Source organism: Arachis ipaensis, chromosome B6, assembly GCF_059453495.1.
Source record: "Arachis ipaensis isolate K30076 ecotype BB chromosome B6, ASM5945349v1, whole genome shotgun sequence".
NCBI classification, from domain to species: domain Eukaryota; kingdom Viridiplantae; phylum Streptophyta; class Magnoliopsida; order Fabales; family Fabaceae; genus Arachis; species Arachis ipaensis.
This window is the reverse complement of record NC_142441.1, coordinates 140288581-140313726: the sequence shown is the minus strand read 5'-3', so window position 1 is coordinate 140313726 and position 25146 is coordinate 140288581. Positions and strand designations below refer to the sequence as shown.

Genomic DNA, 25146 nt, shown 5'->3' with positions numbered 1-25146 from the left:
TTCTATTCATTCTCCTCATAATGCTTCCAAATGATCGTGGGTTGTTCGAGCTCCCAGTTGCGTTGCTCGCGCTAGCCATAACCATGTGGCTTTGAAGATGGAAAAGACAAGACAAGAGAAGCGAAGAGAAGAGAAGAGAGTGAACATTGTAGCGATGGTTCTTCAAAATTGGGATTATGGTTTTTAACTTCAATTTAGGAACCAAATTGAATCAAAACAGTTTACTCCGCTACGTCAGCTAGCCGTTTCTTTGACAGCGTGTCACGAAAGAGTCCAACTCAGCTTTTCGGTAGCGTCAGATGGATGGAATGTGTCGGAAGGCCGAGTCTGAGTCCTGAAGTGTAACTTTAGGGATGAATATGGATAACTATTAAGTTCAGGGACTACTATGAGGTTCGAGTGTAACTTCAGGGACCACTTTGAGTCTTAACTTAATAGTATTATGATACGTGGCTTAACCGCCTATGTTAGCATGTCACCTATATTATCATATGTGACCAAATAGTATTATTTTTAATTTTAATTTGAACATAATTTTTTAATTTTTATTTTATTAATTTGAATAAAATGTAAAGTGACTAAATTTTATATTTGTTTAAAAAATTATTTTTTGTGTGGGCATGGTAGAGATGATAGAATAGGATTTTAGAATTTTAAAATACAGATATAATTAAGATAAAATATGGTTAAATTTAAAAAAAAAAAATAAAGAGTTTGGTAGAGTCCAAAACTTACTTTGATGCTGCCCATTGTTAGTCCTAATAAATTAATTAAAAAGATTAATTTAAAATCCGCTAGCGCATATAAGAAGTTTGAAATTTTCATATCTAGCATAAGGGTTAGAAAACTTACCGAAGAAAAGCAATGTCCATGGCGGGAACGGAAAGGGATCATCCACAGAAGCAACTCTTGAGCCTCATCCGCAATTTTGCCTCCGAGAAATCTCAAGGAGGTATCTCGCTTCCATTTCTACTTTCCTTGTTTGTTTCCCGAGACGCTTCTCCTGAACGAGTGCCGAACAACATTTATCATTTGAATCTTTCCGTTAATTGAATGGTGAAGAACGAAGGGTAGTTACTCTGAGAAAGCAAATCGAGAAGCTCACTTCTGATTTGAGCGTTGTTAACGTGGAGCTTGAAGATGCTAAGCGATGCAAAGAACTCACTGAGCAGGAGATTATAGGTTTTGAAGTTCAATTTTCCATGAGTGAAGCTTCAGCTCAAACGCTCGAGGTTAGTTACTTCTCCGTGTTTTATTGTCGCTTTTGGTGGGATTTGTCGTTATATTTGTAAATTGAACTCGAAATTGTGATGATAGGCAAGGATATCTCGAATTCAATATGAAATCTCTGCTCTGAGATCTGAAGTGGAAACTCTCAAGGTACTTAGAACTTAATCTATTGTTCATGTTACGTGTTCTTGTGTCTAAGGTTAATCTCATTGAATTGAATTGAATCCATGTCTTCTGGAAATTGTGCCTTCTGTTATGGAAGATGGAAGAAGCAGCTTTACGGTAAGGAATTTGTCATGCTTCACTACTCATTTCAATCATTTTGGAAATGGAAAGGTTGATTTGATAGGTTTACAAGTTTTTCAGGCTTGTTCTCTTACCTGATTGTGCAGTGAGCAATTCATCCACAGCATGCTTGATCTGAATGCCAAGATAAGGTCTGTCTGGATGATGAAACTATTATGCATCAGTTAAAATCATTATGGGAGTTGGGGAAAATGTATCCTAGTGATTTTGTTCCATTCTGTGTCCTTCAAAATGTTTGCTAGAATTTTTGACTACCTTCTGACCTTAATGCTGCTGATCTTTGGTGACGTTGCTTGTGAAATATATGATATGGTTATAAGTGTTATTAGCTCTTATAAATTTTGAAATAAGATTATATTGTGAATTATTGTATGCTCATAACATTATAACAGTTGTCCAATCCTTTGGCCATTTAGTATCTATAACAAAATGGGTGCATGTATCTGCGACACAAATATTTTTCCTTAAATGCCAAAAAGGCATCAAATTCCTCTTAGGCACCCCCCACATTTCCAAATAATAACAATAATACCTTCAGATGCATGGTTAAGAATATATTGAATTTTGCCGGATCAAAAACTCAATAAGACATGAGTCAATCTTTGATCTGAAAAGTCCCAGCTATGTCTCTTACATCCAGTCACTTATATCAAATGCAGGAGATTTCATGAGAGCATCATTAATTGTGATATTGAAGCAGTAGATTGTGAAGCTTATACAGGTTCAATGATTCTTTTAACTGCTAGAGTTGATAACTGTTGGCCTATATAGGAGATGAGAAGAATTAGGTGATAACTTTTATGAAAGAAAAGAGATTACTTATACTGTTTCCATTCCTTCTGGCAAACTGAATAAATTTGTCTACCCATGATTAAATAGTCTTTTCCGTCGTTGATTTCAATACCTCAACCACTAATTTCATTTACTAATAATTTAGTATTAACACATCTCTTCTACGCACACACTTCACATGTGGCTGACTGGCTGTACAAAAGTAAGAATTGGGAGGGGGTAGAGGATTACGCTGGGAGACGATATCAGGCCTAAAGAAGGGATAGTTGCGAGTGAGGAATAGGTAACCATTGGAAGCAAGCTGGAGAGAAAGCAACCTATTAGTAGCAAGCAGGGTTTTGGATGCAAGTGAGATAAAAACAATCATGGTGAGCGCAATTTGTTTTTTTTTTTTTTTGGGGGTTTGGGGGGGGGGGGGGGGGAGGGTCATTGTTTAGATGTAAAGGAACAGAAAGGTACTAATGTGGCAATGAACAATCTGTACTTGGTCTAGGGAGGGGAATTTCGTCAAGAGGCTCAAGCTTATTCATCCTGATAATTACCTACTTGCGTTTTTATTCATATTAACTTACTAGGTCGTTTATTTTTACTTTCAGTTTCCCTCAGTTTCATTACCAAATCAATCTACTATCTGTGTATCAGAACTTGCTGAAATGATTATTGGAAATATGTTTGGAATGGTTACTCAATATGGAGTATATTGATGTACAAACGGTCTAATTCAAATGCGTGTGTCTAGAAACTGAGGCTGCATTTACTTCGTTTTAGATGCACCACAAGTGAATATGAAAGAGAATGAGAATGATGATGAAATTGTTGCTCTTGAAAGTATGCTTTCGGATATACTATCTCAAACAACTAAAGAGGATGAGGAATACCGAGCAGAAATCGAAACTCATGAGAAAGTAAGTTGAGAATCACCTGTTGGAAAATCCAGGTTCCTTCCTTATCAATATCATGTCTTTATTTACTGCTATTTCACGGTTTCTTAAGGTAAGTACAACGTGCAGGTTCAGCAGGAACTGCTTGATTGTGAAACAAAGGTGTCTTTATTGAACACGATAGTCACAGAAACAAGAGCATTGCAGGATCTAACCATATATCCTTATGAATATTCAAGTCATATAGTTGCTTTTTTACTCTCTGCTGCGCAGGTTACACAGTACATACTATATAAATTCCGTTGAAGATGTATGCGCCATCTGTCAGATTAATGGTTATGGTTTGTGGTTTATGGTTTATGGTTAATCATATAAATTCTCTTTCACTGATCGGCCTTCTCTACTCTTATTAGCTATAGTTTGAATATGTCATGTTGAATTGAACCAGAGAAACTATGAAGGGTATTAGCTAGAAATTGAGATTTTCCCCATCTAGATTCTTTTACGTTTTGTAAATTTCTCCCAAAAATAAAAAATAAAAAAGAAAAGTAAGAAGAGAAATAAAATAGAATCAAATTTAGTAAATTTATTAGAACAGAGTAGTATGTTCAGTTCTTTCTACCTCATCTGCCCCTAATTTATTCAATACAATGTGCTGGTTGTTGTGATCTCAGTATTATTATTCATGGTGATATAATATTCCAATAGAACAAATTCTTGTGTCCTTAATTGAACACAAGCAGACTTCAACCTTAGAAGCTACATACAACACACTTGTCGAGGAACTTCAAAGAAGATGCATTTGTCCTAGTTGCCATATGGACAATTTGGAAGCTATTAGTGCACTTCTTCTGCCAGATGAGGATAAGTGATGTCTTTTAGGTTTTCTAATTCTTGACCAAACACCTGGAAGTGTTATCATCCCGCTGCAAATGCAATCATGCTGAACTTTGTTTGCGTTGCACTTGGTAAAATTGAACCTTGCGTTGTGACTAAGCCAAATGAAGTACTTCCTTTTTTTCTTTCCCCTTTTTCCCATTTTCTTTTTCCGTTTCTTGTACACATATGCGAAAGAAAATTTTAGAACACATTATTCTGATGGTTCCGTTTTATATTGTTTCTCTGTTGATTGCATTTGCTAGGGAACTATAATATAGAATCTGCAATTTTATAGCAGTACTCGGGTATTCGTTTGTTGTTAGCCAGTTGTTTTAGACTTGTAGCATTAGAGCTAAGACTCCTATGTATAGAAGTTCTTAAGTATAAAATGTTATTCGTTTTGTTTTCAGAATTAAATTACAGACCAAATTATGAAAAATGTATTGAAAAGATTCAAATAAAAATAATATAAAATGACAAAGAATTGCAAAAGACAGTATTAATTTGATAAAAAATGTCAGATTTAACAATTTATATTTTCTTTTAATAATATCATATCGTATTAGAGATAAATAAGACGACTTGTATCATAATGGACTACAGGCCTGTTTGGATAGGTTCATAAGTGACTTTTTTTTAACTTTTAGCTTATGAAAATGTGTAGTATTAATATCTGGTACAATTTTCAAAACAAAATTGTAACTTTCTAAAAAGCTATTTTGGTGCTTAAGGAGAAGTTAAAAAAAATGACTTCTCTCGTAATAAAAAGCTTTTTATCACTTTTCTCTTAAAATAAGCACTTTTAGAACTAAAAAATCAAACACAAAATAACTTATTAATAAGTCCCAAAAAAAATAACTTGTTAATAAACTATTTTTAATATAAGCATTTATTGTTTAAACTATTTCTTCAAAAGTAACTTAATTAAGTTGTTTACCCAGACTCGACCTATATCTACATGTGTCTAGTAGAATCTTATGTATCATAAAGATAGACTAAACCACCAAAAGTAACCATAAAAGATTGATTCGTTGATAAAAATAACCATAAAAGATCATAACTCCTCATATGCCCACAAATGATTAGATCTGTTTGACAAAAATAACCATGTACACAAGTCATACTCTTATAGCTTTGATTTCATCTTTAATCTTCTTCTCAACCTTCATGGCCATGTTAACATTTCTCTCTCTATAGTCTATTGGAGCAATCGTCTATTGACTATTTTTGACAAACAGAACTAATTAATTATGAACATATGAGATGTTATGATCTTTTATAATATACTTTTGTCAACAAATCAATCTTTCATTATTATTTTTTGTGGTTTAGTCTATAAGATATAATAATAATGATATAATGAGTAATTAATTAATTATTCTTGGAATGAAGAAAATTGTTTCTTTGTTCCTTTCCAATGCACAAGACTGACCCCAGTTATGGGCAGAACTAGCTTGAGGAACAAAACAACGAGAGTGTCCAATAAATACTAACCAATTCATGGTGAGCGGAGCAGAATAAACGAAGCGGGTCAAACACACTCTCCAATTAAACAATTGGAGTCAAAATAAGCTGTTTGTTAGATATCCTTGTCAGTTACTATTCCTAATCCAAAAAATCAGAAAAGAAAAAGAGCAAAACGTTGAAAACAAACAGTCCCATCCCATTCCCATCCGCACTTTCTGCTCTAAAACTAAACCACTCTCTCCTCCTTTCTTTTTGTTATTTCCTCTTACTTTTCCTTTGCCACCAAACGCGTCGCAAAAAGCTAATGGCATCTCGGTCTCCCTGACTTTCCCTTCCCTTAGTTTTCACACCACCAAAAAAAAAAAAAAAACTAAGGTTTCAATGGATCTGAAGAACTGCTTCTTGCTACTCTTGTTGACGAGCTTCTTGGTTTGTGGTTGTTCGCAGGTTGAAGACGACGTGAGTTGCCTGAAAGGCTTCAAGGACTCTTTGAGTGACCCTCAACAGAGACTCGCCAAGTGGAATTTGGAAAACAAGACAGCCGGTTTCGTCTGCAACTACGAAGGTGTGTCATGCTGGAACCCGCAGGAGAATCGTATTATTGGTCTTGATCTTAGTGGGATGAATCTATCCGGTAAGATTCCGGAGTCCATCAAGTACTGCAGTAAGAATCTTCAGAAGCTCGTACTTGGATCCAACTCGCTCTCAGGTTCGATTCCTCCCAAGATCTGTGATTGGTTGCCGTATTTGGTCACACTGGACCTTTCTAGCAACGATCTTTCTGGTCCTATTCCGGCTGCGTTAGAGAATTGTTCTTACTTGAACGAGTTAGAGATATCCGATAACGACCTTTCGGGTCCAATTCCCGCTGAAATTGGGAGCTTGGTGAGGCTGAATAAGTTCTCGGTTGCTAACAATCATCTCACCGGCGCGATCCCTGGCTCTCTTTTGCGGTTTGGGAAGGAAGCCTTTGATGGGAATAGTGGGCTGTGTTCCAAGTGTGGTGGATTGAGCAAGAAGAATCTTGCCATTATTATTGCTGCTGGGGTGTTTGGTGCTGCGGTTTCGTTGTTGTTAGCTTTTGGGTTGTGGTGGTGGTACCATTTGGGATCGAGTAGGGATAAGAGAGGGTATGGGATTGGAAGCACTACCGATGGTGGTGATAATTGGGCTTTGAGTTTGAGGGGTCACAAGCTTGTTCAGGTTACTCTGTTTCAGAAGCCTATTGTGAAGGTTAAGTTAGGGGATTTGATGGCTGCAACTAATAACTTTAGTGCTGAGAATGTTCTTATGGCGACGAGGACGGGGACTACTTATAAGGCGGATCTTCGTGATGGGTCCACGCTCGCGGTGAAGCGGCTTAGTAAGTGTAAGATTGGGGAGAAGCAGTTTCGGATGGAGATGAATAGGTTAGGCGAGGTTAGGCACCCGAATTTGGCTCCCCTGTTGGGTTTCTGTGTGGTGGAAGATGAGAAGCTTTTGGTTTATAAGCACATGTCAAATGGGACTCTCTATAGCTTGTTGCATAAGAATCGTGGTGTGTTGGATTGGGAGATGAGGTTCAGAATTGGATTGGGCGCAGCAAGGGGCCTCGCATGGCTACACCACGGGTGTCATCCTCCAATTATACAGCAGAATATCTGCTCCAATGTGATTCTTGTCGATGAAGATTTTGATGCGCGGATAATGGACTTTGGGCTTGCCAGGCTGTTGACATCTGATACTAATGAGAGTAGTTTTGTTAATGGGGATCTGGGAGAACTTGGCTACGTTGCGCCGGAGTATCCGAGTACAATGGTTGCTTCTTTAAAAGGGGATGTTTATGGTTTTGGAATTGTGCTTCTGGAGTTGGCGACCGGTCGAAAACCTCTCGATGTCAACAATGTAGAGGAAGAATTTAAGGGTAATTTGGTGGATTGGGTGAACAAGCTTTCTAGTTCAGGTAGAGCAAAGGATTGCATTGATAAAGCTATATTTGGAAGGGGACATGACGAGGAGATACTCAAGTTCATGAAAATAGCGTCTAGTTGTGTAGTTCCTCACCCTAAGGAGAGGTTGTCTATGTTCGAGGTTTATAATTCCTTGAAGAGTATGGCAAAAGATCACAGTTTCTCTGAATATGATGATGAATTTCCATTGATCTTTGGTAAACCCGGAAATGAGAGGGGTTAGCTGCGGCACACGTATTTTCAGGTAGTTTTTATTATCCTTGTATAATATGATACAGTCAACTATTTTTCTGCTTGCTTTAGCTTCTTGGGCTTCTTGAATGAAATATCTGTTTGTTGTAATGAACAAATTGTAAAGTAACTCCCAAGATATTTTGTATGCTTCAAAATTTGAATCACCTATTAATAAAAATATATGAATCATCGGAAGTAGACACTCTTGTGAGGTCTGGAGATGCATATATAGAGATATATAGACGGAAATGGAACTCTACTTGGTTAATTGGAGCATCTTTGATATGTTTCGCAACCTACTCTTCTTATCCGGAGTCTCCTAAATTGCAGAGTCACTAGGAAGCTTAGCTTCAATGGCGAAAATCATGTATTCATATTCATATTCATATTCATGTTGAGTTCTGTTACGTATTGACATTTGCTGAGCCATCCTGGAAAGAAACAAATGATATTTTATCATTTTTATGTTGAGTATTTTTATAGAAAAGAGACAAACCTGGTATTCTTTTCTTTCAACAAATATCAGTAATTTAATTACATTCAATCTAAGTGGATTCATATCCTTACAATCATTTTGAGTCCATGTTAGGTTTATAGTTAGAGACCAAAGTGCTCAAATGTAGTTCCTCTGGATCAAAAATGAAAATACACGATTGCAATATATAGGTCAAACGAGAAAATACTCAAGTTAGTCCGTTATACTCAAACATCAATTTAGTCTTTAAAGTTTCAATTGTTTCAATTTAGTCCCTAAACTTTTCAATTGACTCTATGAAGAAAATCAGTGCAGGAGCTAGCGTGATTAAAATTTGAAAAGTTTAGGGACTAAATTGATTGAATTTTATATTTGTTTGGAAATTTTTTATTTTTCTGTAAATAGGATCAGGTAGGGTAGGGTTTAAAACTTTAGGGTGCTGGTAGAGTTAGAGTTAAGAGATTCTTATCTTGCGGATAGGATAGGGTAGAGTTTTAAAAAAGTTTTCAACTCGCAGGTAGGGTTAGAGTAGTGTCCAAACCCTATCCTATCCTAACCATTGTCAGCCCTAATTTAGATACTTTGGATGACTTTTTTTTATTTAAATAAAATAAATTAATTAATTACTCAATTAAATCGATTTTCAAATTTTTACCGTTTTAAATATTTAAGTATAATTTTGTTGGCACAAAGAATGAAATCATGAATTACATTGATTGTGCAGTTACTGGAGTGATATTCCGGAGGAACTGAGTGGGGAGTTAAATCTCAATTTGGCTCTTGAAATTTGGCCTGATGCTCAGAATGACTCCCACAATTTCGTTGGCCCTAATTAGAACCCCCAACTTTATAATTGTGGCTTCAGCTTGCCCCTGCGATTATCTCCGTCACCGGAATGCTGATCTAGCGCAATTGCATGACATGGTGGACACTACTTAAACAACGGCGCATTGGTTTTGCGCGCAAACCCTTTGGAAACCACGTAGTGTAAGGGTTTTCTTGATGTTCGGCAACTTATGATCGTCGTAGTGAAAAGAAAGAGAGTTTTAACAAAAAAAAACTGATGCGCCGTCATTTAAGTAGTGTCTACCGTGTCATGCAATTGCATCAAATCAGCATTCTGGTAACGGAGATAATCGCAGGGGCAAGTTGGAGTCACAAATTACAAATTTGAAAGTTCTAAATGGGGCCAACGAAATTGTGAAGGTCATTCTGAGTATCGGGCTAAATTTTAGGGGCAAAATTGAGATTTAACTCCCGAATAAGATTGTGTTATTTATAGCCGCCACTACTACGATTTTACTGGCAGCAAAAGTGCAATCACGTGCTTAGAAAAGGATAAGAAGAAAAAATCATAAATAAAAATAGAATTCAGTAGGTTATATGCACGCAAAAATTAATAGAAAGAAAAATAAGGTTGCTTTATTTTATTTTTTGTTGGGCAAATTCAACCTGGGAATCAACAGGAACATGTCCAGGAGATAGAAATTAGTAACTTTCTAATGGAAGAAATTGGAGGAAAATAAAAAAAGAAGAATGACCAAGCACCTTAACACAAGCAAACTTTAATCATCTTGTTGGAAAAATCGCCCGGAAGTAATTATTAACAAGAATGCAATTAATCAATTTAAACTCTCAGTCATGAAACATAGATTGGGGATTTGACTTTGATAACGAACTGTGTAGGGATGCAGCACAATGCCGCATCACCGGAAAGAGTGTAAGTGTCTTACCCTTACCAGTTACCATTATATATGAAATTTGAGACTATTATTTATCAATTATAACAATCATATTCTACATATACATTAAAATCAGTCATTAATATAAAATACATATTAAAATATAAAATATATATTAAAAATAATTTAAATAACACATAAATTTATACATAATTATATAATGGCTGATTTTAGTGGCTAATTTTAATGTACAAATAATAATTTTTTTTCTCTCAATTCATAGGCACCTTCTTGTAATTACTGGGACTGGGCGATGGCTCTATGATATTTTGACTCTTCTAAAGTTTCGGTGTGTTTTAAAAATATAAAAAATAATTATTGACAATGAGTAAATATAAAATAAAAAGACGGAATAAATATATAAATATTCTTCCTAGCAACTCCATTGAATGGAACTCCATAGTCCATACCAGAGTTCAATCAAATACTTTGCCAACTCTTATAACCTAACTTAATAGGAAAGTCAACCCTAGCGCTCTTTTTTTTTCTTCTCTTTTATTTCTTGGTGTTTCAATGTAATTGTGGTTTCTTTGGAGAGGGGAGGTTGGCCATCTTTAGTTCGTGGGTACGCCTGCCATATTTTTTAGTTATTGTTTATTATTTCAGATGATGAATAGATATATCCAAAATTATTTTAAACAAATGCATTAAGGTAAAATATAAGGTACAAATCAAAATTTAAAGATATGCTACGTGACAAAATATAAACCATACATTCTAAAGCCATACTTTTTACTTAAAACCGTAACTCTTTACAAAGAAAAGCGTCACCTAATGGAAAAAAGTAAATTAGAAGATTTAAGAGAAGAAATAATTAAATTATCAAAATTAATAGATCAAAAATTAATGATTTTAACCAATGTTAATTGTAATGACACCGAATTCTTAAAATCAATACAAAACGATTTTTCTCTAAATCTTTATTTTACTATAAGTTTTATTGAAGGACTTCAAAAACCTGAAAAAACTTATTTTTCACACGGAACTTCTAAAAAATGCTACCATGGAAATAATTCCCCACATCTTTATCATACTTTTAACCCACAATTAAATTCTATAGTAGATATGCTTGAAGAAATATTAATATCCATAAAATTTCAAAGAAATAAGAAAAAAGAGAATCCCAAAGAAGAAAAATTCCAAAATATAATCAACATAACAGACTTAAAAGTAAAACCACCATTGAAATTATGAATATTGAAGAAAAATTAGAAGAAGTTACAATGCTTTTTAAACAATTAAAAATGGCTCAAGAAAATAATATTATGGAACATGGTTTTCAAATAGAAGAATTAGTAAATTCTGAAAATATAGAAAATGAAGAACACATTCTAGATTATTCAAGTGACGAAGAACCAGCAATTCCAATACAAGTAAAAAATGAAGCTGGAACATCTAAGGATAATCAATTTCAATTTAAATGGAAACAGGTTTTGATAATTATGCTTTTAAAAAAGGGTTTACAAATAAAGATTCAAAATATACAAAAATACCATCAAAATATGTTCCTAAAATCCAGGAAATGGAAGGAGAAAGAATGCTCGATTTAGACTGCAAAAAGAACGAAAAAGAAATTTTCGAAAATTGGTTGAATTCCTTTTTATTAGAAGCCTTTACTAATCCAAAACTTAGTGAATTGTCTGGAAGAGATATTTGGAATTACATAGGTTTCATACTAAAGGAACTATAAGAGATTATATGACATCAATAGAAAACCAAATAATAGAAGAATTAGCAACAAAAACTACAGCTTATGATAAGATATTATATATAATGATGATTCTATATAAAGAATTTTTTGGAAAAAATATTATAGATCATAGACAAGAAGTTTATAATAAAGAATATCAAGAAGCAAAAAACCATTTAGCTAATATTCAGATATATGATCTATGTAATGTGGAGTCTTATATATGTGAATATAGAATACATTATTACAAATTAAAAGAAGAAGATAAAAATCATTATCTTAGTATGTATATAACAAAACTTCCATATCCTGTTAATGAATTTATAATGGGAAGATTTATAAGAGAAATAAATAGAGGAACAATTGAAAATAACTTTGGTGGAGCAACCTCTGCAATAAGAGAGGAAATAAAAGAACGTTGTATGCAAGAAGCAACTCAAAAAAGATTTGCAAATATAATTAGAATTTGCTGTCAAGATAATGAAGAGATACCTCAAAAATATGGTCTTAATAAAAATTTTCAAAGAAAAAGAAAATATCAATTTAGAAAAAGAAAATATTATCCAAACTGGAGAAAAAAGAGATATTTTAGATAGGAAAATAATAATAAAAACAAAAGACAAAGAAATAACTATTGCCCGAATAAAAAAGAAAATTGTAAATGTTGGTATTGCCAAGAAGAAGGATAATATGCAAATGAATGTCCGAAAAAGAAGGATAAAAAGGATCTTACTAAACAAATAGAAATTACTAAGTCTTGTTTCATGGAACCTTTAGAGGAATCTGATGATAACTTAGACTATATTTTTGAATATGTCTCGGAAACAGACTCAGAGACTGAGTAATAATGCTACATTTATTACTATAAAAATAACAGAAAAGTTTATAAATGCTTTCATAGATTCTGGAGCAACACAATGCTTTGCTAGTTCAAATACAAAACTTGATTGGAAAAAATTAAAGAAACCATTAAGAGTTAGAATAGCTGACAAATCAATACATAAAATTGACCAAAAAGCAGAGATGGTTGAAATTTTTATTCAAAATTATAGGTTCATTGTTCCATCTATATATATGTTAGATTCTGGAATGGATTTTATCATAGGAAATAATTTTTTAAAACTATATCATCCATTCATTCAAGAATTAACATATATAGTTTTAAAAGCTCCACACGATTCTTCAATAAATCAAAAATCAAAACGTATAAAAATACCGACTACTACTATAGATAAGATCTTAAAATTTAAAATATTTTCTATATTAGAGACATGTTATTTAAATTTATACTTTCAGATAAATATCCCAAAAAATAATCTTGAAATAAAGATAGAAGAACTTTTGGATGAAATTTGTGATGAAAATCCTTTAGATATTAAAAATACAAATAACGAATTAGTAAGTATTAAATTAAAAGATCCTACAAAAGAGATAAATGTTCCAAATAAAATTCCTTATTCCGCAAGAGATAGAGAAGAGTTTTCACTAGAATGTAGAGATCTTTTGGAAAAAGGAATTATAAGATTAAGTAAAAGTCCTCATGCGGCTCCAGCCTTTTATGTCGAAAACAATAATGAGATTAAAAGGGGAAAACGAAGAATGGTTATTAACTATAAGAAGATGAATGAAGCAACTATTGGTGATGCTCATAAACTTCCAAGAAAAGATTCTATTTTAGAAAAAATCAAAGGAGCAACTTGGTTTTCATTTCTTGATGCAAAATCAGGATATTGGCAACTTCGTTTAGACGAAGAAACAAAGAAATTAACTGCTTTTACTTGCCCAACAAAAGAATCATCAAGTGTGTTGCTCTATGAATGGAATGTATTACCATTCGGATTAAAACAAGCCCCAGGTATTTATCAAAGATTTATGGAAGAAAATCTAAAATAGTTAAATGAATTTGTTTTAGTGTACATTGATGATATACTAATTTTTACAAAACAGGATAGAGAAGATCATCTTCAAAAATTATTAATAGTTTTAGAAAGATGTAAAGAAAAAGGATTAGTTCTTAGCAAAAAGAAAGCAAGAATAGCAAAACAAGAAATAGAGTTTCTTGGATTAATTCTATCCACTCAAGGAAAGCTAAAACTTCAGCCAAATATCCTAGAAAAGGTAAATTTATTTCCTAATAAAATAGAAGATAGAAAACAATTACAAAGATTTTTAGGGTGTATAAATTATATTTCTGATCAAGGATTTTTAAAGAATATAACAGAATACACTAAAAGCTTATTTCCAAAAATAAGTACTAAAAAAGAATGGAAATGGGATGAAAAAGATAGTATGCAAATTCAAAGGATTAAAGAATTATGTGAAAAACTTTCAGAACTTTATATTCCAGAAGAAAATGACTACTTAATAGTAGAAACAGATGCTTCAGACATAACCTGGTCAGGATGTCTAAAAGCTAAGAAAGCTATAAAAAGTTTGGAACAAGAAAAAGAATCACTAGATTCTAAAGATTTCCCAAAGGAATTATTTTGCAGGTATATTTCAGGGACTTTTACTCCAATAGAACAGAGATATACCACTCATGAAAAGGAAACTCTAGCAACAATTAAATCTCTTAAGAAATGAAAAAATGATTTACTACCCAGAGAATTTACATTAAGTACAGATTCAAGTTACCTAACAGGTTTCATACGATATAATTTAAAAGTTGATTATAATCATGGACGATTGGTAAGATGACAATTATTTTTGTTACAATATCCAATAAAAATTGAATATATTAAGGGTAACAAAAATGTTATTGCAGATACATTAACAAGAGAATGGAGTTTGTCTACAACGCATTAGATCAAGAAATTCAAAAATATGAGCAAGAACTCGAAAAATGCAAGCATTGTCAACAAATAAGGACACAAATCCAATCTCTCAAGAAGGCCATCGAAGCAATGAAATCAACACAACAAGCAAAATCATCAGAGTTCAGCTAGCTAAGCGTGGTGGACAAATCAGGTGAAGAAAAAATTTCAGAAAATAAAACAATTGCTGAAATCATTAAAAAATCCACCCAAGATAAAAAAATATTATGTAATTTATAATGGTCCCATGAAAGGAGTATATGATGCTTGGGAAAAAGCAGCACCATTCACACATCAATCAAGGATAATTCATAAAGGAGGGTTTCTAACACTGGAAGAGGCAAAGGAATCCTTCAGGGAATATGAAGCTCTCCATCCAGAGCAAACCTTAAAAAGAGCAGATAAAGCTCCAATTCAAACCCAGAGAACAGGGATAATAAGAAATATTCCTACAAGGGCTGAAATCAAGGAAAAGAAAAGGGTCTGTAGATCAAATCTCAGAGAAACCCTTAACATAGTCCTGAATTGGACTGAAGAAAAAAGGGCAATTTTGGGATATTATCCTATTGCCAAAAAACAGCTAACAAAGCTGGTTATATTCCCAGATGCTTCCCCATCTGACACCTATCAGTTTTTCCAATATGGATTAATTGATACAATTTTAATTTTTAATGATCTAAAAATTATTAGTGAGTTTCCTGCAGGATTCGTTGATGCAGTAAAGAGATTTAAAAATATGATTGACAATGTAAATCCAAGGGATATATCCCTAAAATTTACAAACAGTCAACCTATTTTTAATGAAGAAGAAGAATGCTTAGTTCCAGCATACCAAGTAATATTCATGTCCGTCTTCCCAGGAAATTTTCAACCAATTGATCAGATTCAAGATTTAACGATTTACAGTCATGAAGGAAGGTTAGCTAGCACATTAGCAAGGGTCTTTGAAAGAACTCAAAAAATAACGAAGGAATCTCACACAAGGATTAATTATAAAAGTAGAAATACTCTGCTTGTGTCCAGTAAAAGAAATGAAATTGAAGAAAGAGAGATGAGACTCTTGGTGGAATTTGAATCAGCATTCTACAACTTATCTGGACTTTTAGAAAAGCTCCCTGAAGGGATAAAGAGGAATCTCTGCTATTTAATAAAAGACAGAGAAGACCACAAGTGCCAGCTATGTGCCTCAGAGATATCTGAAGAAAGCAATAATGAAACGGAATCAACTCACATGATGAAGGAAGGAGACAATGCATCTGAGGGTCACATGATAAAAGAGGAGGACAGTGCATCTGAAGCATCTCTCAACATTATTGCATAGTGACGTAAGCACTTAGGTCATAGAGCACCAACAATGTAGCTGGTGTAAAAGAACAAACAATGACGTAAGCAATGACGTCATAAGAAGGGTAAGGATGGGAATTGTCCATCAAACCCAACTATTATAAATAGGTTGCTTAGGCAATTGTAGAAGCATCAGACAATAGAAAGCAGGAGGCTAAGAGTACTCATATGCTAGGAGAGCAAGGAGGAAGCTGCCAAGGCGATTCTATAGTTTGAAGAAGAATTCCCTTAGGAAAAAATAATTCTAAACTCCCCTCTGGAGTTAGCATCTACAATCTCCCCTCTGGAGATAAAAACACCTTATGTAAAATATACTAAATAAAGGAAGTTTTTCTCCAAAAAGGTACATCTTCATCTTAGTCTTTAAATTATGAATTATTTAGAAAGTTTAGAATTAACAGAAGAATCTGATTATTATAGATTAACTGCTTTATTAGATAATGAAAAACAGGCTGTTCTAAAAATAGAATTAAATCTCAAATCAAATGAAAACTTTAATAAACAAAAAATCTCTTAAAAGAAGTTTTTAATAGAAAAAATATAATATACTATGGAAAAATTCAACTAGAAGCCCCTATAAAGATAAAATCCGCCAATGGAGAACTTGAAATAGCTTTGATAAATGATGAAGAATTGAGTAAACAGATTGAGAAAATTAAGGATCAACAAAAAAGATCTAAAATTGGATGGATTCATATTAGTATTATACAAGTCTTAATCAAATCTACATATATGAAAGGAATTAATTCACCAATAAGCTTAGCAATTTGTGACAAAAGAATTACTGATGACCCAATAGATCAAATAATTGGAATTGTTCATGGAAACTTGGCAAACGTAAATGTTAAATTTAATGCCCATCTTGGATATGCTATACCTTTATCAACTGAAAATCTTGGAAGATCTATAAGTTTGGCTTATAAATTTCACAGAAAGAATCTAATGGAACAAGATGATGAACCATTTTCAATTACATATGCTATAAATTATGCTTTAACAAATAGTCATCATAGTATAATATTTAAAAACAGAGAAAGAATTTATGTCGATGAATTATTTCAGAAAATTGTAAAAACAGAAATACTAAAATATAAGGCTATTGAAAACCCAGTTCTATTATTAAAAGAACCATCAGGAAAATTAATTTCATCGAATTTTCAAATAAGAGAATCTAAAATTAATAGCCCTTTAAGTTTATTTAAGTTAAAAATTAAAGAAGAAAATTCTGAAATAAAATAATTAACAAAAAAGGCCGAAAAGTTAAATGAAACCCTAAACACTAAATTATGACAATAAATAAAGAAGAAATATATGTAACTTATCAAGACAAGAAACAAGAGCTCTTTGAAAGAGAAAATCGTTTAAATTATTTACAGTTTTCTGGAATAAATCAAAGGGCATTTGAAGCTCTAAAAATAATTTATGACAAGTTGAAAAGAGAAGTTGAAGAGCTAGAAAAATTAATAGAATCTCTGGAAAATAGTGATGAATCGATGATAGAGTTTGCAGAAATTTTAAAATAAATAATGAAACATAAAAAGATTGAAAAACCAGAAAATAAAATAAAAAGAAAAAGGGCGGAAAAATTAAAAAGTAAAATAAAGGAATATAAAAGGGAATTAAATAATCTTCAGATCGAAATTGATGACCTTATAATAAAAAGGATAGAAATAAGAATAAATATAAACAAATTGGAATTAAACTTAAAAAATTTATAAATGCCTGGAAAACCATATTATGACTTAAAAGAATTAAGACTGTTGAAAGAAAAAATGGAGAATGAAGTTGAAAAATTAAGAAAATATTTAGAAACAACAGAAAGTGTAGAAATAAAAGAAGTTTTTGAGGATTTGAGAAATTATATTAAAGAAAAAGATAAACAGATAAAAGATTTTATATACAATAATCGATGCAAAAAAGAATATTATAAACTAAAACAAGATTGAAAAACTATAAAAATCAGAATTATAAATCAAGGACTAATAATAAATAATCATACAAGAAAAATAGTAGAAATGGTCAATACTTTAGATTATAAATTTGCAAATTATTTAAATAAAGCACCACCAATTGAATCTATACAAATTATAAACTTATTTGAAGTAAAATATGAAGAATTAATTTCGAAAAAGAAATTAAAAGAAAAGTCGAATGTAAAAAATTGGTATGAGAGCCAAGTTAACGATTAAGGGTAATACTTTCTCTTTAAATAACACTTTTAGTGACACGCTTTTCAACCACAAAAGACAAAAATCTGTATATGCCCATCTGTACACTAGATGGACCATGCATCAAATATACTTTTTTTTTTTTTGATAGAGACCATTTTAAAACTTTTTACAAAGGATAGGACACAAATAGAATACATCCAAAATTATTTATAACTGCAAATTATTACTTAATCCATAATATATAGTGCCTTTATCTTTAATCGAATTTTATCTGTGTTTCTTTTCAATAAATACGTGTCTTTAGACTTACTTATGAATACAGATTTTTTTTTACTTGTCAAAAATAAAAATATGCACTTAGAAGTTAGAATAGATATATTTATTAATAGAACTTTTTTAAAATGTATTCTTATATTCTATCATTGCGTTGCTATAAATATATATAAAAATGGTTAAAATAATCTTTCTTTATCATATAAAAATAATAGTTAAGATATGGGCATATAATATATGTCAAATAATTTAATTAAATATGTTAAATTATCTAACGATATTTAAATATCATCTCTAAATAAAAATTACTCTAACCATCTTAATTTTCATGTAAATAATTCGCATAATAGATATAATATAGTAAGTGTCGGGTAAACTACCGATATCAAAGGATTTGAAACATTTTCTCTAAATATGAACATTGAGTTGAAGTTCGTTTACTATATTATTCACAAGGTGGTGTGATCCACCAAAATAGCTCTAATTTCAATTCGGTATTATCCACAAAATAGTCCTAACGTGTTTATAGGCGATACTTGCTTTGGAAAGGAGCCACAACAATGAGAAAGAAATGGAAGAAATCAGAACCTTTAATAATATAGCTAGTATTATTTCTCTCTGTGTATATATATATATATATACCTCACATACAGAGAGCATAAAAACTAGTTTCTGTTACGCTTTTACTGTGAAATAGAAAAGTAAGATTGTAAAACAAAAAACAATTGGCAAAAATGCAGGCTATAAAGGAAAAGATTCAAGATATAAAAGAATCGCGCAAGGCCAAGGCCGAACTAAAGGCTGAAGAAAAGGTACATGTTTTAATTACGTAATTTATAATCATTCTTTAACTGCATCATTATCATAAATTACAAAACAAATTTTGTTCTAAAAGCAAGGTGTTCACTGAATGAAACTAAACTATATTTATATGCTTTAGACTCTTTTTCTTCAAAGGCTTTCCCCCTCTATTGTTAAACATATATTTTTAGTGTAAAGATAGGATGGTTATTCTACTTTTGATTTATAAGGATTGGAAACATTGAATATGTACTAAATTGTTGTGATGCAGGCAGAGAAAGAACTTGCAAAAGCCAGAATGGATATAGCTCACGAGGCGAGGCTTGCGAAAGAAGCCGAAGCAGAAATGGACAGGCATGTGGCGAAGGCAAGCGAGATAGCAGAGAAAGAAATATCAAAGCACCAAGCTAACAAGTCCAATCCCATGGACATGAGTGGTATGGACGATGGTGCTCCACCAGCATTTGATGGAGGAATCAGCAACCGCTCTAATGCTGGCACATTGGGATCACCAGAAATCAGCGACCCTTGCCCGGCTCCTCCTGCTCTTGCTGAAACAAAAAGTGACCGCTACTTTACAGCTGCAGAAACTGCACCCTCTGCTGCTGCAATGGAAGGACGAAGTGCAAGTGATCGCCATCTATGATCACACAACTCTGCAAGGACTTCCCCTTATTAGTTCCAAGCTTTTGCATCTCAAATAAACTTTCTTGCTTTCTTTTTGTTCTTTTAAATGCTTAAAGTGTTTATGTATGTAACAGTCTATTGTTTGCTTCTAGTTATTTATTTCTCCTGAAATTCTTGTTGGGAATTCTGTTCTTACTGCTATAAAAGTATTGAACTATTGGTTGTTGTTGTTGTGAAATGATAAACTCATCTTTCCTCGTGTCAACAATAATAGATTTATGTAGGTTCATACATTTAGAACAAGGATCGAGATGGAACTAGATACTAACGCGTTGAGTACTTTAGTGTGTAATAAACTCCACTTTTTGAGTTCCTTTTTTCAAAGTCCAATGAAAATAGATAAGATGAAGATACAGGTTAATAGAATACAATTGCAATTGGAGGAGAAAGGATTCTCAATGCAAATAATTGAAGCAATCCACTCAAAATTTTCTCGATTAGATATTATTTTTCAAAAGATATGAAATTACATAACCTGATGTGTGAATTACTTCTCTGTTTGTGCCTTCCATGCATGGATTGAAAATAAGTGCTCATCAATGACAATAAGCTTGTTTACATTGTATTTCTGCTTACAATTCTATGTATGAGATATTCAATTACCATGCTCTTGTCTCCAATTTCGTGGACCATTTTACCCTGAATGGATTTGAGAGAGTGAAGCTATTTAAGGAACTTTTCCTCTCTGTAGGATCATAAATCTTCTTCTACTAGCACTCTCCACATGCTCACCAAGTTTTGCAAGATGGTCCATCCTCTTTCTCCATAATTCCGAGGGAGCCGATTGTGTCGACTTCTCTTCAGTCTTGGTTAGATCATCATCTGATATTACAGTACCCTCCTCTGCAGATTTTTCATCATCAGAAGTTTGGATTATCTGCTTCAGTATCCCTACCACTTGACTCATCAACGGTCGTTCTTTTGCGCTTCTACTCAGACAATGATCTGCAAGCTTTGCAAGCTTTCGCGCTCCGTGAATTGAATACTGGCCTTCAAGTCTTGGATCCATTATTAGGACAAACCTTTTGGTCTCGGCAGGGTATTGTTTCACCCATTCCAAAAGTTTCTGCTCAGTTTTGGGCCGGCTTCGCTCCAATGAACGCCTTCCTGTAAGTAACTCGTAAAGCACCACGCCGAAACTCCACACGTCGCTCTTGGTAGTGAGATGGCCTGTCTGAATATAATCTGGAGCAGCATAACCATTTGTTCCCATCACCTGACATAGAATATTCTACATGAGGACTGCATAATCTTTATCATCATTCAAATACTCCTTGTATTTGCAAAGATATATGTTTCAGAATGCATCATTTTCCAGGTATTTAATAGCTTACAATCAAGAAAAAGTTAAGAAAATATGTATGCACTGTGCATTAGAAGCTATAACACCAACACTAATGTAAACATTCTAAACTAACTAGTTAGGATACTTATAATGAAAAACCTTATCCAGCCATGTTATTTAATGGATCAAATTAACCAAACAATTTTTTGAAACTTTCACCTTTCTAATTTCACTATCTTTCTATTAGATTCATTAATAGTAGTAGTCACGCTAAGAGATTCCCTACTAAAAACAACAATTCGATACTTGGAATAATCGAGCATGAAAGTCTTCATCACTTACAGCAGTTGAAACATGAGTATGTCCAGCTTCCGGTCCCTCCCTAGCGAGTCCAAAATCTGAAAGTTTTGGCCTAAAATTTTCATCCAGTAGTATATTTGAGCATTTAAAATCCCGATATATCACCTTCGGTCAAAAACATTTTAAAAGAAAAAGATTAGTTTGTTGGGAAAATTGGATGCGAAATGTGTCTAAACAAAAATATAGATATCATTAGAAGTTCATGTATGTTAAAAACTACTAATATAAGATGGTAATGCTTTAACTAAAACCTGAATTTCTGATTCTTCATGCAGATATGCTAACCCTTGAGCTGCTCCAAGTGCTATCTCAAGTCTTGTTTTCCAAGGAAGAGGATCATACGCTTTATTGAAAAGATGAGATTCTAAGCTTTTATTCGACATATATTCGTATACAAGCAGTCTTTGAATTCCTCTTTCTCCATCCACAGAACAATACCCTATTAGTTTGACAAGATTTTGGTGCTCCACAACGCCAAGAAACTGCACTTCAGCTAACCATTGCTTATGGCCCTACATGAAGGAAGCAAAAATTCAAACTTGCTTAATAAACAGAGATGTATCCTAACAAGGCCAAGTTGAATTCTCAGAAGAATAACAACAAAGCACAAGGGTAAAAGAAAAAATCACATAATCAAATAATGTAAACCATAACACATATCTTATCCTATGAACAAAAAATAGTAAGTGTCAATTTATGTATCAAAAAATTCTAGGTCAGGTTGGGTAGATTAGTGGGGAGGAAAACAAAAGTAATAGTAAGTGAAATATCTGTATCAAGAAACCCATTAAGATCTAGGTCACAATCCCTTCACAGTTTTAAGTAATAGTAAGTGAAATATCTGTATCAAGAAACCCATTAAGATGGGGTCAGATGAAAATGTTCTAGATGTTTCTGACTTTGTAAGAACACAACTTTACATATGAGACACTCAATTCAACCTATAATAAATTTTCGAAGAAAATAGACTACAAATATATCAGCAAAATATCTTTTAACAATTGTTTTTCTCTGAACCTGCGTCCCAAAGTAAAAGAACACAAACAAAGGAAAGTCAACCCATCTCAACTATAGACCTAACTCTAAATTCTAACGTAACAAGGAATTTTATGTAAATGATTGGCAGTGAAGAACAGAGTTGCAAGTCCATTGAGGAGCAAGAATATCGATTCAAATATAAAATATAGGACATGGAAGAAAATTTGCGTCCCTTCTTATTATCCTTGGGCCGCACCAAAAGAGTGTAATATATGCAGTCTAATCTAATAATCACATTAGTGGCTATTTCCATGGCTTGAACCCGTGACCTCAAGATCAGATGAAGACAACTCAACTGTTGCTCCAAAACTCCGCTTTGAAATCACAAACAAAATAGGCCCTAAATTTCCTTAACCTAGGCTAGCAAACACAATAGCCAGAAAATAAATGACATAACAACAAATATTTTCCAGTGCAATTTACTCAAATTACATGACAATAAGCCGGAACATGTTGAATGTGTTACCTGCAAACCATTCTGGTTAAGCCTTTTGATGGCAACTGAAACAGGATCAGCATTTGCAATGACAGGTTTGATTGAACCTTTATATACACTCCCAAATCCACCTTCTCCTATCTTAAAAACACTACTGAAATCATTGGTGGCGTGCCGGAGCTCGTCGTAGGAGAAAACCCTCAAATTATGAGCTTTCTCCTCATACAATTCCGGTATACCACGAGGTGAGGACGAAGATCCTGAAGACTTTGTGACTCTTTCAAAAGCATTGAGCTTGGATTTCTCTTGTTTTTTCAATTCAGGTGCTGATCTACGCTTCCATTTCCTAGATTTGTCTTTGAAGTAGAGAAAGCAACTCATAGCATATATAGATATGATTCAATATCAACAAAGTCTTTCAGAACATGAAGAGATTACCAATATCACCACCTAAGCAAACAGAAAGGGAAAATAAAATAAAAAATGCAATCCATCAATGTCAAGATTCAACACTCCAGAATAAATTACTCACAACATTTGATGAGAAAGCAACTAACTAACCATGCAATACAATGGAACAAAACAAACCTTTGCAAATAAGAAGAATTTGCTGAGGGCTGAGGCAAAGATATAAGAGCGAAAAAGTGTCGTTCCAGCAGAAGAGAAATATGAAATATGAATTTAAAAGAAAGAAAAGAAAAGTAAATGCATAGCAACATAATATAGAAGGAGGAGTTGGTGAATAGAAGAAGAAGGTGGACGCGTATTTGGCAGAGGCGTTGAAGTTTATGAGTGTCACGAGAAGCAGAAGAGAAAAGAGGAGGTTATTTAATTGATGTTTGATTGGTGTAGTTGACCGTCACCTAAGAAAGGTGAGAGATGGCTGCCCCGGTTACGTCTTGCTTTCAACGAAACATGAAGCGTCTCTTTCTCAGTGTTGAAATGAATCCAATTCAACTGACAAGTAAATTCAAATGTCTTCAAGTCATCCTTCCTTATCTCTTTTTGGACGTTTATTGGTCAACTTGCCATCTGTTCGTCGCACACAACAAAAGGGAATAGTATCATACATTCATTCATACTGCATTATACCACTTTTTTATTTTTGATATTGGGTGAGTGATGGTGTATACTTTCATTATGGTGGTGCAGGGTGTTTGACAGGAGTGTGACTGTCAGGATTAATAAATCGGACGGACTAATTTAAGAAACAGTAATCGGATGGTTCGATTACTGACTGGGCAGGTACACAAATCGGACTATCCAATTTGTGCCCCCAGCCACATGTCACGCATGCAGTTGGATCAGTTCTAAGTATACATTTTTAAGTCGCGAAGCTCCCTTCATTCACTTTCACTTTTTCTTTCACTTTTGTTCAATTCTCCTCTCCAATAAACCTCACCACCAACTTCATTCATTCTTTATTGATGAAGCTTTAAGTTAAAAAAAATTGGACCACACAAAAACTATGCCTAGAAGAAGAAGAATAAAAGATGTCAATCGTCCGGAGTTTCACATTGCTAATTATCTTGATCATCCTAATTATGTAAATTTTTATTTCAAAAAATTTTATTTTAGTTAAAATAATAATTATAATGTTAGAGATTAATAATAGTTTATTATAGTAATAATGTTAAAAATTAGTGGAGTAATAATTTTTAAATATTTGAGTTTAATTAAAATAATTTTAGAGATTATTAATAATAAATTATGATGGTAAGATCTAGGGTATTAATATTGTTCGGAAGAAAGAATTATGTTACATTATAATAATAAATTAATTATTGTTATTAATAGAATAATTGCAATAATAATATTCTTAATAATAATAATAACTCCGGTTATTAAAAAAATTGGATATATGATAAATAGAATAACTAATATTAATTGTTATTAATGAATTTATTGTAATAATAATTATTACTGCTAGTAGGTAATAGTTTAATTATCATTAGAATATAGTAGTACTAATATTGTTCTGTTCTGATCTGTACGTGTGAAATTAAATAAGTTAATTAGTTTGAATTGTTAATAATAAATAATTTTTTTGTAGTAATAATGTATTAGTCGTTCGTAAATAAATATTATGAATTAAAAATTATTGAATTAATTATTTATGTTATAAGTTTAATATAAATATTTAATAAAGGGTTAATGATTGATTTATTATTGTATGTTTGTTGTTAGAATAGAATAAAATAGAGTCGTTAGTTATTTGAGTATTAGTAGATAATATAATAGTTATTTGTATAAAGTATTGTTATTATTATTATTTTTATTGATTCTGGATATG

At 32.6% G+C, this 25146-nt stretch overlaps 4 protein-coding genes across 7 annotated transcripts; 3 read left to right on the top strand and 1 right to left on the bottom strand.

The window, feature by feature from the left end:
- The first annotated feature begins 848 nt into the window (after positions 1-848).
- Positions 849-4409, top strand: LOC107647599 (uncharacterized). The gene is made up of 8 exons (XM_088491593.1): positions 849-952; positions 1063-1232; positions 1318-1380; positions 1493-1512; positions 1623-1667; positions 2196-2257; positions 3097-3233; positions 3339-4409. The coding sequence occupies exons 1-8, from the start codon at positions 865-867 to the stop codon at positions 3513-3515; spliced, it is 762 nt and encodes a 253-aa protein (XP_088347719.1). The 5' UTR covers positions 849-864; the 3' UTR covers positions 3516-4409.
- A 1350-nt stretch (positions 4410-5759) lies between these two features.
- LOC107605301 (inactive LRR receptor-like serine/threonine-protein kinase BIR2) lies at positions 5760-9073 on the top strand. Of its 2 annotated transcripts, none has more exons than XM_016307139.3 (2): positions 5760-7748; positions 8938-9073. In XM_016307139.3, exon 1 carries the CDS (start codon positions 5937-5939, stop codon positions 7725-7727), a length of 1791 nt encoding a protein of 596 aa, XP_016162625.1. In that variant the 5' UTR covers positions 5760-5936; the 3' UTR covers positions 7728-7748; positions 8938-9073. The 2 variants fall into 2 exon arrangements, with proteins under 2 accessions (XP_016162625.1, XP_088347715.1); XM_088491589.1 differs by lacking the exon at positions 8938-9073 and adding an exon at positions 8069-8278.
- Positions 9074-18849: 9776 nt separating this feature from the next.
- LOC107647600 (uncharacterized) lies at positions 18850-19837 on the top strand. The gene is made up of 2 exons (XM_016351667.3): positions 18850-19058; positions 19319-19837. The coding sequence occupies exons 1-2, from the start codon at positions 18981-18983 to the stop codon at positions 19691-19693; spliced, it is 453 nt and encodes a 150-aa protein (XP_016207153.1). The 5' UTR covers positions 18850-18980; the 3' UTR covers positions 19694-19837.
- Positions 19838-20143: 306 nt separating this feature from the next.
- Positions 20144-23786, bottom strand: LOC107605302 (putative serine/threonine-protein kinase PBL19). 3 transcript variants are annotated; one of them, XM_088492024.1, is made up of 5 exons: positions 23472-23786; positions 22884-23303; positions 21631-21891; positions 21362-21484; positions 20144-20950 (listed from the first exon to the last, which is right to left on the bottom strand). In XM_088492024.1, exons 2-5 carry the CDS (start codon positions 23232-23234, stop codon positions 20402-20404), a joined length of 1284 nt encoding a protein of 427 aa, XP_088348150.1. In that variant the 5' UTR covers positions 23235-23303; positions 23472-23786; the 3' UTR covers positions 20144-20401. The 3 variants fall into 3 exon arrangements, with proteins under 3 accessions (XP_088348150.1, XP_088348149.1, XP_088348151.1); XM_088492023.1 differs by having other exon boundaries at positions 23442-23694; XM_088492025.1 differs by having other exon boundaries at positions 23415-23528.
- Between the last annotated feature and the right edge of the window lie 1360 nt (positions 23787-25146).

Bases quoted from the DNA above. Each gene is read 5' to 3' on its own strand.
- LOC107647600 (XM_016351667.3), top strand. From the start codon at position 18,981: ATGCAGGCTATAAAGGAAAAGATTCAAGATATAAAAGAATCGCGCAAG. The intron at 19,059-19,318 runs GTACATGTTTTA...GTTGTGATGCAG, and splicing joins AACTAAAGGCTGAAGAAAAG to GCAGAGAAAGAACTTGCAAA.
- LOC107605302 (XM_088492024.1), bottom strand. From the start codon at position 23,234: ATGAGTTGCTTTCTCTACTTCAAAGACAAATCTAGGAAATGGAAGCGT. The intron at 21,485-21,630 runs GTTTTAGTTAAA...TTTTGACCGAAG, and splicing joins ATGAAGAATCAGAAATTCAG to GTGATATATCGGGATTTTAA. The intron at 20,951-21,361 runs GTAAGTGATGAA...ATTCTATGTCAG, and splicing joins ATACTCATGTTTCAACTGCT to GTGATGGGAACAAATGGTTA.
- LOC107647599 (XM_088491593.1), top strand. From the start codon at position 865: ATGTCCATGGCGGGAACGGAAAGGGATCATCCACAGAAGCAACTCTTG. The intron at 1,381-1,492 runs GTACTTAGAACT...CTGTTATGGAAG, and splicing joins CTGAAGTGGAAACTCTCAAG to ATGGAAGAAGCAGCTTTACG. The intron at 3,234-3,338 runs GTAAGTTGAGAA...TACAACGTGCAG, and splicing joins AAATCGAAACTCATGAGAAA to GTTCAGCAGGAACTGCTTGA.
- LOC107605301 (XM_016307139.3), top strand. From the start codon at position 5,937: ATGGATCTGAAGAACTGCTTCTTGCTACTCTTGTTGACGAGCTTCTTG.